This window comes from Xenopus laevis, chromosome 8L (genome assembly GCF_017654675.1).
Source record: "Xenopus laevis strain J_2021 chromosome 8L, Xenopus_laevis_v10.1, whole genome shotgun sequence".
Lineage (NCBI taxonomy): Eukaryota > Metazoa > Chordata > Amphibia > Anura > Pipidae > Xenopus > Xenopus laevis.
In genome coordinates, this window is record NC_054385.1 from 18,525,231 (window position 1) to 18,537,308 (window position 12,078).

General features: G+C 40.0%; 1 protein-coding gene across 12 annotated transcripts in view; it reads left to right on the forward strand.

Moving 5' to 3' along the window:
- The window catches only part of gapvd1.L (GTPase activating protein and VPS9 domains 1 L homeolog), a 56,419-nt gene extending 44,601 nt beyond the window's left edge, over positions 1–11,818 (forward strand). For all 12 annotated transcript variants that reach the window (XM_018229574.2, XM_018229577.2, XM_018229576.2 and 9 more), the window contains 8 exons: positions 2,052–2,181; positions 2,639–2,748; positions 5,245–5,404; positions 6,053–6,240; positions 7,144–7,357; positions 7,556–7,628; positions 8,977–9,174; positions 9,255–11,818. In XM_018229574.2, the coding sequence (XP_018085063.1) occupies positions 2,052–2,181; positions 2,639–2,748; positions 5,245–5,404; positions 6,053–6,240; positions 7,144–7,357; positions 7,556–7,628; positions 8,977–9,174; positions 9,255–9,395 (1,214 nt within the window). In that variant the 3' untranslated portion in view covers positions 9,396–11,818. The remainder of the gene's footprint in view (positions 1–2,051; positions 2,182–2,638; positions 2,749–5,244; positions 5,405–6,052; positions 6,241–7,143; positions 7,358–7,555; positions 7,629–8,976; positions 9,175–9,254) is intronic.
- The last annotated feature ends 260 nt before the right edge of the window (positions 11,819–12,078 follow it).

Here is a 12,078-nt window from a genome sequence, read left to right on the forward strand (position 1 = left end):
TGGGGAATACCGGAGGTGGATCTTCTGGCGACTCGACACAACCGCAAGGTGGAACCCTTCCTAGCTCGGTACAGAGATCCTCTAGCCATAGACGTCGACGCTCTCACGGCGGACTGGACATTTCGCCTGGCTTACGCCTTTCCTCCTCTGCCCCTCCTCCCAAGGATAATCAGAAGACTTCAGAGGGAGCGGACAACCCTCATCCTCATTGCTCCAAGGTGGCCCCGCCGCTCTTGGTTCACAGAACTTCTCAACTTGTCAGTAGAAGATCCCTGGACGCTGTCTCTTCGGCCAGATCTTCTCTCACAGGGTCCAATTCAACATCCAAACCCATCATATCTAAATTTGACGGCGTGGCTCTTGAGACGAAAATCCTGACTCAAAAGGGCTTCTCCAAAGCCGTAGCGCACACTATGTGTGCAGCGAGGAAACCAGTTTCAGCCAAGGCCTATCACCGAGTCTGGTCCACCTATCGTCAGTGGTGTAACCGCAACAGGGCAGTTTTTCAGAACTTTTCTCTCCCCAATATCCTAGAGTTCCTTCAGGAGGGGTTATCCAAGGGCCTATCCCTAGGCTCTCTAAAGTCCCAAATCTCTGCCTTGTCCGTCCTGTTCCAGAAACGACTGGCACTATTACCTGATGTCAAGACCTTCATGCAGGGAGTCGCACATGTTGCTCCCCCGATCCGACCACCAACTCCTCTTTGGGATCTAAATCTTGTGTTGAAGGCCTTACAACACCCTCCCTTTGAACCAATGGGATCTGTGTCCCTTCAATGGCTAACCTGGAAGACAGTTTTCCTTCTGGCAATTGTTTCAGCAAGACGGGTTTCGGAGCTCAACGCTCTCTCCTGCAAACCTCCCTACTTGGTTTTCCATCACGACAGAGCAGTACTTCGGACCATTCCTTCCTTCCTTCCCAAGGTAGTCTCAGAATTTCACCTAAACCAAGAAATTACGGTTCCCACGTTTTGCCCTTCACCGTCCAACCCCAAAGAGGTGGTGCTACACTCTCTGGATCAAGTTCGGGCTCTAAAATTCTATCTTCACAGAATTAAGGACATCCGCAAGTCTGATGCTCTTTTCATTCTTCCTTCTGGACCCCTCAAGGGTTCCCGGGCCACTAAACCTGCCATTTCCCGTTGGATCAAGCAAACCATTACATTACTGCCCACTCTACCAGAGGGATGAGTACGTCCTGGGCCTTCAGAAACCAGGCATCAGCAGAACAGCTGTGCAAAGCAGCTACGTGGACTTCCGTCCACTCCTTTTCTAAATTTTACCATTTTGATACCTTGCGGCTTCTGACACACGATTTGGCAGAAAGGTGCTTCAAGCCGCAGTGGTTGTTTCCACATAGGCCTCACTCTCCCACCCGGGGTTAGAGGGACAGCTTTGGTACGTCCCCACTGTCCCTGTGTCCCCCAAGCTGACATGGAGAAAAGGAGATTTTGTGTACTCACCGTTAAATCTCTTTCTCTTCAGTCGCTTGGGGGACACAGGGCTTCCCTCCCTGGATTGAGGCTTTCATTTTTCCGTCAGACATGTTACGGTTCTTGTCTTACATTACAAGTTTTTTCTATTTTACAAGTTTTTTCTATTAAGGTTATATTCCTGTTGACTTTGTTATAAACTGAGTGGAACTCCGCCTACTGGGGGTATAGCAAGTGGGGGAGGATCCAGTTTTTTCTAGTTGTGTCCTGCCTCCTAGATGCACCAGCTATACCCCACTGTCCCTGTGTCCCCCAAGCGACTGAAGAGAAAGAGATTTAACGGTGAGTACACAAAATCTCCTTTTTGGAATAGTAATAATCATTTAGCCTATGTGTTTAACTTAAATAAGTATCAGAGCAACAATTTTAATGTAGCCAGGGATATTAGTCATTTTTCTTCTTCAAGCAATGTCCATATGTTGTTTTTTTTGCATTATATCGTTGAGGTGATTTGGAAGGAATACAGGGGGACATGAATGTATCAACTGTGTGGGACATCTAAGCAAATTATTGTTACATTCAATTCAGTACATGCCTTATTCCTTAATTGTACCTGCAGATCCTGTTGGAGATGGAGAAAGCCTTCATGGGTCTGCTCGTGATGAAGCTTTGCAGAACATGGCCTCAGATGATCTGCTTGATTCTGCCAGCCAAGTAGCCCACCCTCAGGAGTCTGCATTTTCCTATAGGCATGTTTAATTTTTCATGTTTATTTTAGGCAGTTTAGATTAGGCGTTACAGAAGTTATGTAGTTGTATTCAGATAACCATAGAATTTACAGGAAAGTACAAACAAGCTAATCAAAAGATTGTTTTATTTAGTATATATCAGGCATCAGCAGGGTCCTAGAAGTTAAAATGTATTTTTATGTGTAACTAAGCATTGAAGCTGTGAAATAAGGGGAAATGCAAGTAAAATAATAAGATGCATATTGTTTGTAGCAGAGAATGGAATGGAATAACTGAATTATGTAAATCATTAATCCCCTGTTTTCTGTATGGAGACAAATTGGCAAACAAGCCCCCAGGATGTTATTGTATAGATCCCCCAGAAGGCTGCACTGCAAGTAAAGATGCTAATTATTATCAAGCTATGATTTCGATCCAGGTTCCACTGTGTTTGTTTATTGACATTTTGGTTTTGCAGAGATGCTAAGAAAAAGTTACGCCTGGCCCTGTGCTCCGCAGATTCTGTGGCATTCCCTATGTTGTCTCATTCAACACGGAATGGCTTGCCAGATCACACAGACCCAGAAGGTGAATTATTTATTTTATTTTTTTGTTTTGAAAGGGAAATTATGACAATGTAGTATATTTTAGCCCAGATTCAAGAACGCGTCTAATGTTTTTTGTTGTGGGACACACTTGGAAAACACCTTTACAATGAATACTGTTGAGGTGATATAATAACAGGCATAAAACTTGGTGCAGTAACTTGTAACTTGTTGCAACCTTTCATATGTTTGCTTTTAAACCATTCAATTGTGTGCTGATCGGTTTTCATGTGCATCAAGAACTGGAGCAAACTTTCATTAATAACATGTTGCAATTTGGTATATTTAATTCATTGAAACCGTTGAGCACTGTAATCACCTGAAAATAACTCCATGAACACCAATGCATTTTAAAAGGAATCACTTTTCAGGGAAGGTCTTTAGGTATTTAAGGTGGCCAATTGCAAGTTGTGCTTCTGTTTGACTCTCTGAAGAGTGACAGCATGGGATCCTCAAAGCAACTCTCAAAAGATCTGAAAACAAAGATTGTTCAGTATCATGGTTATGGGGAAGGCTACAAAAAGCTCAGAGGTTTAACTGTAAGGAATGTAATCCGGAAATGGGAGGCCACAGGCACAGTTGCTGTAATGTCTGGCAGGCCAAGAAAAATACAGGAGCGATATATGCGGAGGATTGTGAGAATGGTTACAGACAACCCAAAGATTACCTCCAAAGACCTGCAAGAACATCTTGCTGCACATGATGTATCTGTACATTGTTCTACAATTCAGTGCACAAAGAACATCTGTATGGCAGGGTGATGAGGAAGAAGCCCTTTCTGCACTCACGCAAATACAAACAGAGTCACTTGCTGTATGCAAAAGCTCATTTAGACAAGCCACAGTCATTTTGGTACAAAGTGCTTTGGACTGATGAGACAAAAATTTAGTTATTTGGTCATAACAAAAAGCAATTCTAAGAAAAACACCTGCTACCTCTACTGTCAAATTTGGTGGAGGTTCCATCATGCTGTGTGGCTGTGTGGCTGTGTGGCTAGATCAGGGACTGGGGCCCTTGTTAAAGTTGAGGGTCAGATGAATTCAACCCAATATCAACAAATTCTTCACGATAATGTTTAAGCATCAGTCACAAAGTCACGCAGGGTTTTGGATTCTCCAATTAGACAACGACCCTTAACACACTTGGAAATCTACAAAGGCATTTATGCAGAGGGAGAAGTACAATATTCTGGAATGGCCATCATAGACCCCTGACATGAATATCATCAAAAATCTATAGGATGATTTGAAGCAGGCTGTCCATGCTCAGAAGCCATCAAATTTAACTAAACTGGAGAGATTTTATATGGACGAATGGTCAAAAATATCCCATCCAGAATCCAGACACTAATCAAAGGCTATAGGAGGCGTCTAGAGGCTGTTACATTTGCAGAAGGCTCAACTAAGTATTGATGTAATATCTCTGTTGGGATGCCTAAATGTATGCACCTGTCTAATTTTGTTATGATGCATATTGCTGTTAATCTAATAAACTTTGTCACTGCTGAAATACTACCGTTTCCATAAGGCATGTTATATTTTAAAAGGAAGTTGCTGCTTTGAAAACTCAGCCAATGATTAACAAAACTTTTAAAGAGGGGTTCCCAAACTTTTTCATATGATTGTATAAACTAAGTAGCATACAGAGTCATGTATTCATAAAATCAGTGTTGCCCATTTGTGCAGAAGTGGCTGAGTTACAATTAATTTTACACAATTTCCATTAAATTATTTTTGTACCCCACAATTTTTGTGTGATGGGATCATAAGTTGTGTTCATATGCACAAGCACACAGCTTAGCGGGAACATATCGTATGATTACCATCAATTGATCTGGGATGATTGAAGGTGTGATGGAAAGACAACATCATCCAAGGAAACTATGACTGAAATTGCAAACTGTGATATCTAGGCATGCAATAGAAAAAATGTATAATGACAAATCTCTGGAATGTTCACCTGGCAGCGTTTTCAGCTGAGTAGTTGCAGGGCTCAACCCTGCCTTGTAACTTTAGCGTTAAAGTTTGATTTTAAAAGAATACCACCATTTGAAATATGTGCTGTGAGCTTTAAAAAAAAAAAAATCAGTCTAGCGCATGAACTGAGAGCCCATTGCCAACTTTATAGGGAGGCAATTGGGATGAAATAGATTAAGTAGGGATGCACCGAAACCAGGATTCGGCCTTTTTCAGCAGGATTCGGATTCAGCCGAATCCTAATTTGCATATGCAAATTAGGGGCAGGGAGGGAAATAGCTTGACTTTTTGTCACAAAACGAGGAAGTAAAAATGTTTTCCCCTTCCCACCCCTAATTTGAATATGGAAATTAGGATTTGGTTCGGTATTCAGAAGAAGCTTTTGCAAAAGATTCGGGGGTTTTGCCAAATCCAAAATAGTGGATTCATGCATCCCTAAGATTAAAACATTAACATGTCTCTGTTGCTGTAGTTATATATTATCTGTTTCTTCCATTCTGCAGAAAATGAGATTGTGTGCTTCCTTAAAGTCCAACTTGCAGAGGCCATTAACCTGCAGGACAAAAACCTGATGGCTCAGATTCAGGAAACTATGCGCTGTGTGAGCCGATTTGACAGCCGTTCCTGCAGCAAGATCTTGGCCTCAATTGCAGAAGATTACAGGTAAGATTGAAATGTTTCTGCTGCATTCATTTCACTTAAAAAAAATTGAGTCCACACAATAATGGAGTGCTCTGACCTTGCGTGATGAGTCCCTTAGGACCAGGTGCTTGAACAGTGTTATATCCACAGGTCACAAATTCAATGTAATAGTCCAATACACTGCAGCACACTGTAGACTAAATGATTGTTTAGATTAGTGAATTTATTGGCTCATAATTTTGAGCAGACAACAAAATGGCAATGTTTCGGGCCACGCAGGACCCTTTATCAATCCTTTAAAAAAAATTGAGGGCATAGCAAATACTTTGTGCTTTGGAAATTTCATCTTTGCACATTATATTAATACAGATGAGTGAATGTTGCTATGTTATTATATTTGGTAGGGGCAATTTCAATAGACTGTATTCAAAGCTTTCTTGAACTGACCACTATTCTGACTATATAGAAATGTATTTGCTGGCAAGCAATCTCAGTTATATTTAGCTTATGGGTAAATAGAACACCTTATTTAGTGACCATACAGGAGCCTAGAATCAGTGCACATATTAAAGATGCCAAACAAAATCTGCAATAATCCAGACTAATTTATGAAGCATTACATCTACTGACAAAACTTAGATACATATGGATGATAATTGTTCCTCGCAGGAAGCGGGCCTCGTATATTGCATATCTAACAAGATGCCGACAGGGACTACAGAGCACCCAGGCTCATCTTGAGCGCCTCCTGCAAAGAGTGCTACGAGATAAGGAGGTCTCCACACGCTACTTCACCACTGTCTGTGTGCGGCTTCTACTGGAGAGCAAGGAGAAGGAAACCCATGAATTTATAAAAGGTGAGTGCAGCATGTACATTGTTTGTAGAATATTAAATTATTGTTTTCCTTTACAGGTTTCAACAGTGGACATATTGATTGTTCCACTAAGTATTTTAGACAATTGGCACAGGTACAATCGCAGGTCCCCAATAATTTACAAACAAGGGTGTGCTCCAAAACCAATGTTTACAATATTATCAGGTTTAAAATACAAGGGTCATCCCCCTTAATTTAAATGTACCATCCATGTAGTTAGCTTACCGGTAAGTTATATTACACTCTATCACAAAGCGTCTTAACACACTTTTAAAGGATGAGCTATTGGACAATAATGCATTCTCAACACTTCTCAGGTGTCCTTCTCTGTGCCTTTATATAGTTTATATATAAGTTATATACAAGTTCCTCCTACACGGGGATACTCCAGTTGTGCTTTTGCATGGTTCTTTTGGAATAATGGCTACTTTTGTGCCAACTTCCCATGCAGTTTAGTATTATTCAGAATAGTATTCAGAGTATTATTCGGAGTATTATTTGCAGTATTATTCAGAGCTTTTGATACGGGTATCCCCTAACCTTCAGTTAAATATGATGGTGGCAAAATTGTATTATGGAGCTGCTTTTTATCAGCAGGGACTGGGTGATGGTGAATGTTCTCCAATATTCTCGGAAACTAGCCCATTCCTTGTTGTTATAGTGTTTCTAGAGGCCGCTCCTCCCTCTCTCTTGTGCAATACACTACACGGTATGCAAATTTAAAAAAACCTAGAAGTACTTACTTTTATTTTCATGACATTTTTCTTTTTCAATGTTTTATCTCCCAACATAGTTTAGACTTATAAGGGTATTCGATTAGCATTGTTCAGTACAGCTGTACAGAGATCCTTTAAGCAAACAGTCTCTTTCACTCTTTCTCCTTAGATTTTCAAAAGCTAACCGCAGCTGATGATAAAACAGCGCAAGTTGAAGAGTTCTTGCAATCACTTTACGGGGCAATGGCACAAGATGTGATCTGGCAAAATGCCAGCGAGGAGCAGCTGCAAGATGCACAGATTGCCATTGAGCGAAGCATTATGAACCGCATCTTTAAGCTGGCCTTCAATCCCAATCAAGATGCAGACATTCTGCGAGATCAGTGAGTTTAAGTAAAGAATAGATAGAGAGGACAAAGTTGTATGAGTGTTCTAAGGGGAATAAAAGCACACTGTGACCGGAAGAAACCTGCATGGCAGGTGTAGATATAATAAAGCAGTAGTCATGAAAAGTAAGGATTTTACTTTGAGATTTTCAGTTTCTGTATGTTTCCTTACTTTCTCCTCCCTTCCCCCTGCAGGGTCCTGCATGAACACATCAAAAGGTTGTCCAAAGTGGTGACTGCCAATCACAGAGCACTGCTGATACCTGAGGTGACCTTTAAAGCCAGATAAACGCTATAGCAGGAATGCTTAGCTGTCCATCATCAACATATTTGTAGAAAAACTTCTCATCCAAAATAAAGCTAACGGATCTGTTATTCGTTATCCAGAAAGCTCTGGATTACAGGAACGCCATCTCCCATAGACTCCATTTTAGCCAAATAATCCAATTTTTTAAACGTTATTTACCTTTTCTCTGTAATGATAAAACCGTACCATGTACTTGATCCCAGCTATTATATAATTAATCCTTTTTGGGGTAAAACCATCCTATTGGTTTTATTTAACGTTTGAATGGTTTTCTAGTAGACTTAAGTTATGAAAATGACGGAAAGATCCGTTATCCGTAAAACCACCAGGTCTCGAGCATTCTGTATAACAGGTCTAGTAATTATATATTTTAATAATAACAATCTGTTGGTTAGTTCTCTTACGGAGAACTACAGCAATCAAAATACCTGAAACCACTAGAGAGGACTTTCATTCTGCTTAATGGGAAATGGTTCCCCAGTTGCCCACCATGCGATTGTAGCTTAAGCACATGTTGATTTTTTTTTTTGACACCTCTTTTTGGCACAATGGTTACCTTCAGGTAGAATGGAAGTAGCTGCCAGCAATTTTAAGAGTTTTGATTTTCATACTTAATGTTGCCCTACGAACTGTGGTGGGGTGCTCTTAATGGTGACAAAACTTTTTTTTTTTTTTTTTTTTTAAAATTGAAACTGCATTATCTAGAATGGCTATTAGGATTAACATATTACAGTAATATTTTCAGGGCCATATGTACCATATAGGCACATATGAGGCCATTCCAATGGTAGCAGTGGCCTACAGGTACCTTCATGGTAAATTGAAGGCTTCAAGCCTGCCATCTGATACTTCCCGATAAATTCGGCAGCAACGCTGGTGGGGCTTACCTTCCTCTCCAATTGGGCATGAGCCTTTTGTGCATGCTACTATATCTGGTAGAAGGGGTTGAGCCGAGGTCCCCTGAATATACTGCAGTAATTGGACACTGGACCACTATAGAGTACCAGCTGTGCACAACTACAAGTCGTTACATTTAACAGCAGGCTGTACCTTATAGGAATTCAGTAGTTAAAAAGGTTGCACATCCCTTTGCCATAGTGTTTTATGCAATATGCCACTAAATTCCCATTCATAGTATAGCTTTTGAGTATGAGTTTTTAAAAATCATTATGGTTTTTTATACATGTATGCTGCAAGGTAACATCCAATACTGAATGCTGAATTAAAGATTTAGACTTTTTTTTTTTTAACTGTATCATAGCTGAACATAAATTCATACAGTTTTTGCTTTGCTGTCCTTCTATACCAGGTGTATCTGAGGGAGGCTCCTTGGCCATCTGCTCAAACTGAAATCCGTACCATCAGTGCATACAAGACACCCAGGGACAAAGTACAATGCATATTGCGCATGTGCTCAACAATCATGAACCTTTTAAGCCTGGCCAATGAGTACTCTGTCCCAGGAGCAGACGATTTTGTTCCTGTGCTGGTGTTTGTCCTTATTAAGGTAAGAGACATGTCAAAAACACATCTTTGCTTTACGACAAGTTAATTTATGTAATAACTTGCAAACTTCAACTTTTCCAGGCTAATCCCCCCTGCCTGCTGTCAACGGTGCAATATATCAGCAACTTCTATTCAAATCGACTCAGCGGTGAAGAGTCCTACTGGTGGATGCAATTCACAGCTGCCGTTGAGTTCATAAAAACCATTGATGATCGCAAGTAAATCTCAGACCAAGCTGTAAAAATGAAGTGGCCGCTCTTTCCCAGGTTTTGGCGTCACAGCCCCACGCCTTGTATCATAACTGTACAGACAAAGGGGGTAGTAGTTTTGGTCTTTTACTCTGGGAGGGCCTACAATTTATTGCTCACTAGTAGCTTGCAGACCTTTCTGATTGCAAAAGCAGTCACATCCCCATTAGAAATATTTGTCCCCACCAATGCAAAGCCAACTTATAACCCTTCCCTCTTATAATGCTGCATCATTTTAAATGATACCTTTACTAAACAGAAAATGACATTTAACTTGCTGACGTGGATGTTTTGTTTAATTTAACTTGATATATATATATATATTTTTTTTCTTTCTTCTTCTTAGGATTAGGTAAGGAATGAAAAAGGGACCATGTATTAACTATTCTTAGCAAAAGAGAAAAAACATTGCATATATTGCCGGATTAGCACTGTAGTTAAATTGTTCCCTAGGGATCATAGGCAATAATGCTGCGTAGTTGACAATTTCACGGGAGGGGTTGAAGTGTTACGCTGCTCAATCACATTTGCTACTTCTTTTAAATGGACACCGAATACCCTGTTTTATAAATTCTAAATATTTATCCACAGAAAAGTCCATTCTGCTTTGGTTGTGGGTGCTGATAAGTTTTACCAAAGTTACATAACTAATGTCACTATTGACCTGTGTCCATATCTTTTGCAGAGCGACTCTTTAGGGCCGGGGAAAACTGGCAGATTCGGGAGATTCAGTCACCTGGCAGTTCGTCGCCCCGAAGAAAAGGCGATTAGTTGCCAGGCGACTAAATCTCCCCGAATCTGCCCGTGTGCCCCAGCCCTTAGGCATCAGCAAAAGTTCAACAACGGGATTTGGATCTAAGGGTATAAAACGAGCTTTGAGCACAACTATTTTGTATGTCTTGTCTGAACCACTGACTAAATTAATAATTTGATTCCATTTTGAAAGGAATCATTCTTTCCAATACGAAATAAGAGAAACAAAATGTAAAGGTTTGTTAAGCACAGGATTTAATGAACTTATAAATTGCCATCACCTTGCAAACCGGAGGGGTAAACTATAGATACGTTATTCGCAATAATGGTGATTTTTAAAATGGAGGTGTCTTCATTTATTAGATAAACATTTTTCTCAGACTGTGTCAACAATTCCTCCTATTAGTGGAAGGTTGTTTTGGTCACGACGCAGTAAAATTAGCTTTATTATTGGCTTTTCGTTAGTTTTAGACCAGGTTAAATGCCCAAAACAGAGATGTTTCGGTATGCTGTATATTGCTTGTATCCCTTCTAATTGCTGGCAGACTAGAACTTGTTCCGCCACCAGAGGGTGCAAAATTCTTTTCAACAGGCTTTGCCAAAAAAAAAAAAATAGAATGCAACAATCAATACCCTTAGGTTATCCATATTAATTGTCCTTATAAAGCATGTGCAGCAGGCAGGGGACTTCTGTTTGTGGTCAGGCTGAAAGTTTACAATTCACGGGAATAGTAGTTTTAAGCGTACCCTAACAATTGTAGTCACTAAGCCACCCTTGATGTAAGGTTGCATTTGAGTATTAACACTTACACTGCTGTCATAAATAGTGTGGATGGAGACTTAATACTCCTAACGTGCGCCATGCTACAGACCTTTTATTTATTGAAATTATTGCTGCAACCTGGCTAAAAAAAATTCGATTTTTTTTTTTTTTTTTTTAAACAAGCCAATTTGATGGGTGCAAATAAGATTTTGTTTTAAATTATATTTAAATGAACAGGCATATTGAAAAGGAAGGCTCCATTTTCAACAATACACTGATTTTATTTTCCAAAAGAGCAATTGTTTCCTGCCAAAGCACTTTCTGGATGGAGCTAGTCAGGGCTTTAATCCTTCAACTATACTTTAAACAGGACTTAGGGCAATGGAACATGGAGCGATTGGTAGCACTTTGCCATGGAAGGTGACAAAATGCTCATAATTGCCCCTCCATTGACTTAGTAAATAGTAATTGGCTGGATCCTCCCATGGATCGATTATCACTCGTTCCATGTGCTGTCGATATAATAAGTGCACAGCTGACAAGCATTCAGAAGAGTCTGTTATTAGTCTATTGGGCAGCAGTTTACAGATTTTAATATAACCGTTTATAGTAAACGTAAAGGTGTTTTTTTTGTTTTTTTTTTTAATTTCTACGTTTTCTTCTGATAACCATCCAGGGCCTGTTGATCACCCTGCTGTTGCCAGCTTTTATTACCCATGCAATAGCATACTGTAACAGTCAATATATGGAGAGTGGAGCTCTTCAGCAACAAAAGGTCATCCGTTAATAACACAAAATCCATGCAGTAGGTTTGCTTTTCTGCTGTAAAATATATTCTTTTTAACTATTCATAATGAAATAAAAACTGACGGGGGAACACATTGTGACGTTGTTTGTGTCATTTCACGTTGATGACTCTTGTTTTCTTTGCATTTAAAACAAAAACCAAAAACCTCATCTTCTACAGTTAGCATAGACTGGAGGCACGGTGCTTGGAAAAAGAGAACAAAACCCGCTAACTGCAGTCCATCTTTCATAAATGGGCAGAAAATGCTTCATAATGTATTTTGAACTTGCTTTTGAGGAGTACTTGTATATATCAGTGTTTCTATGGGGGCCACAGATTTACATAGTAAGTTAG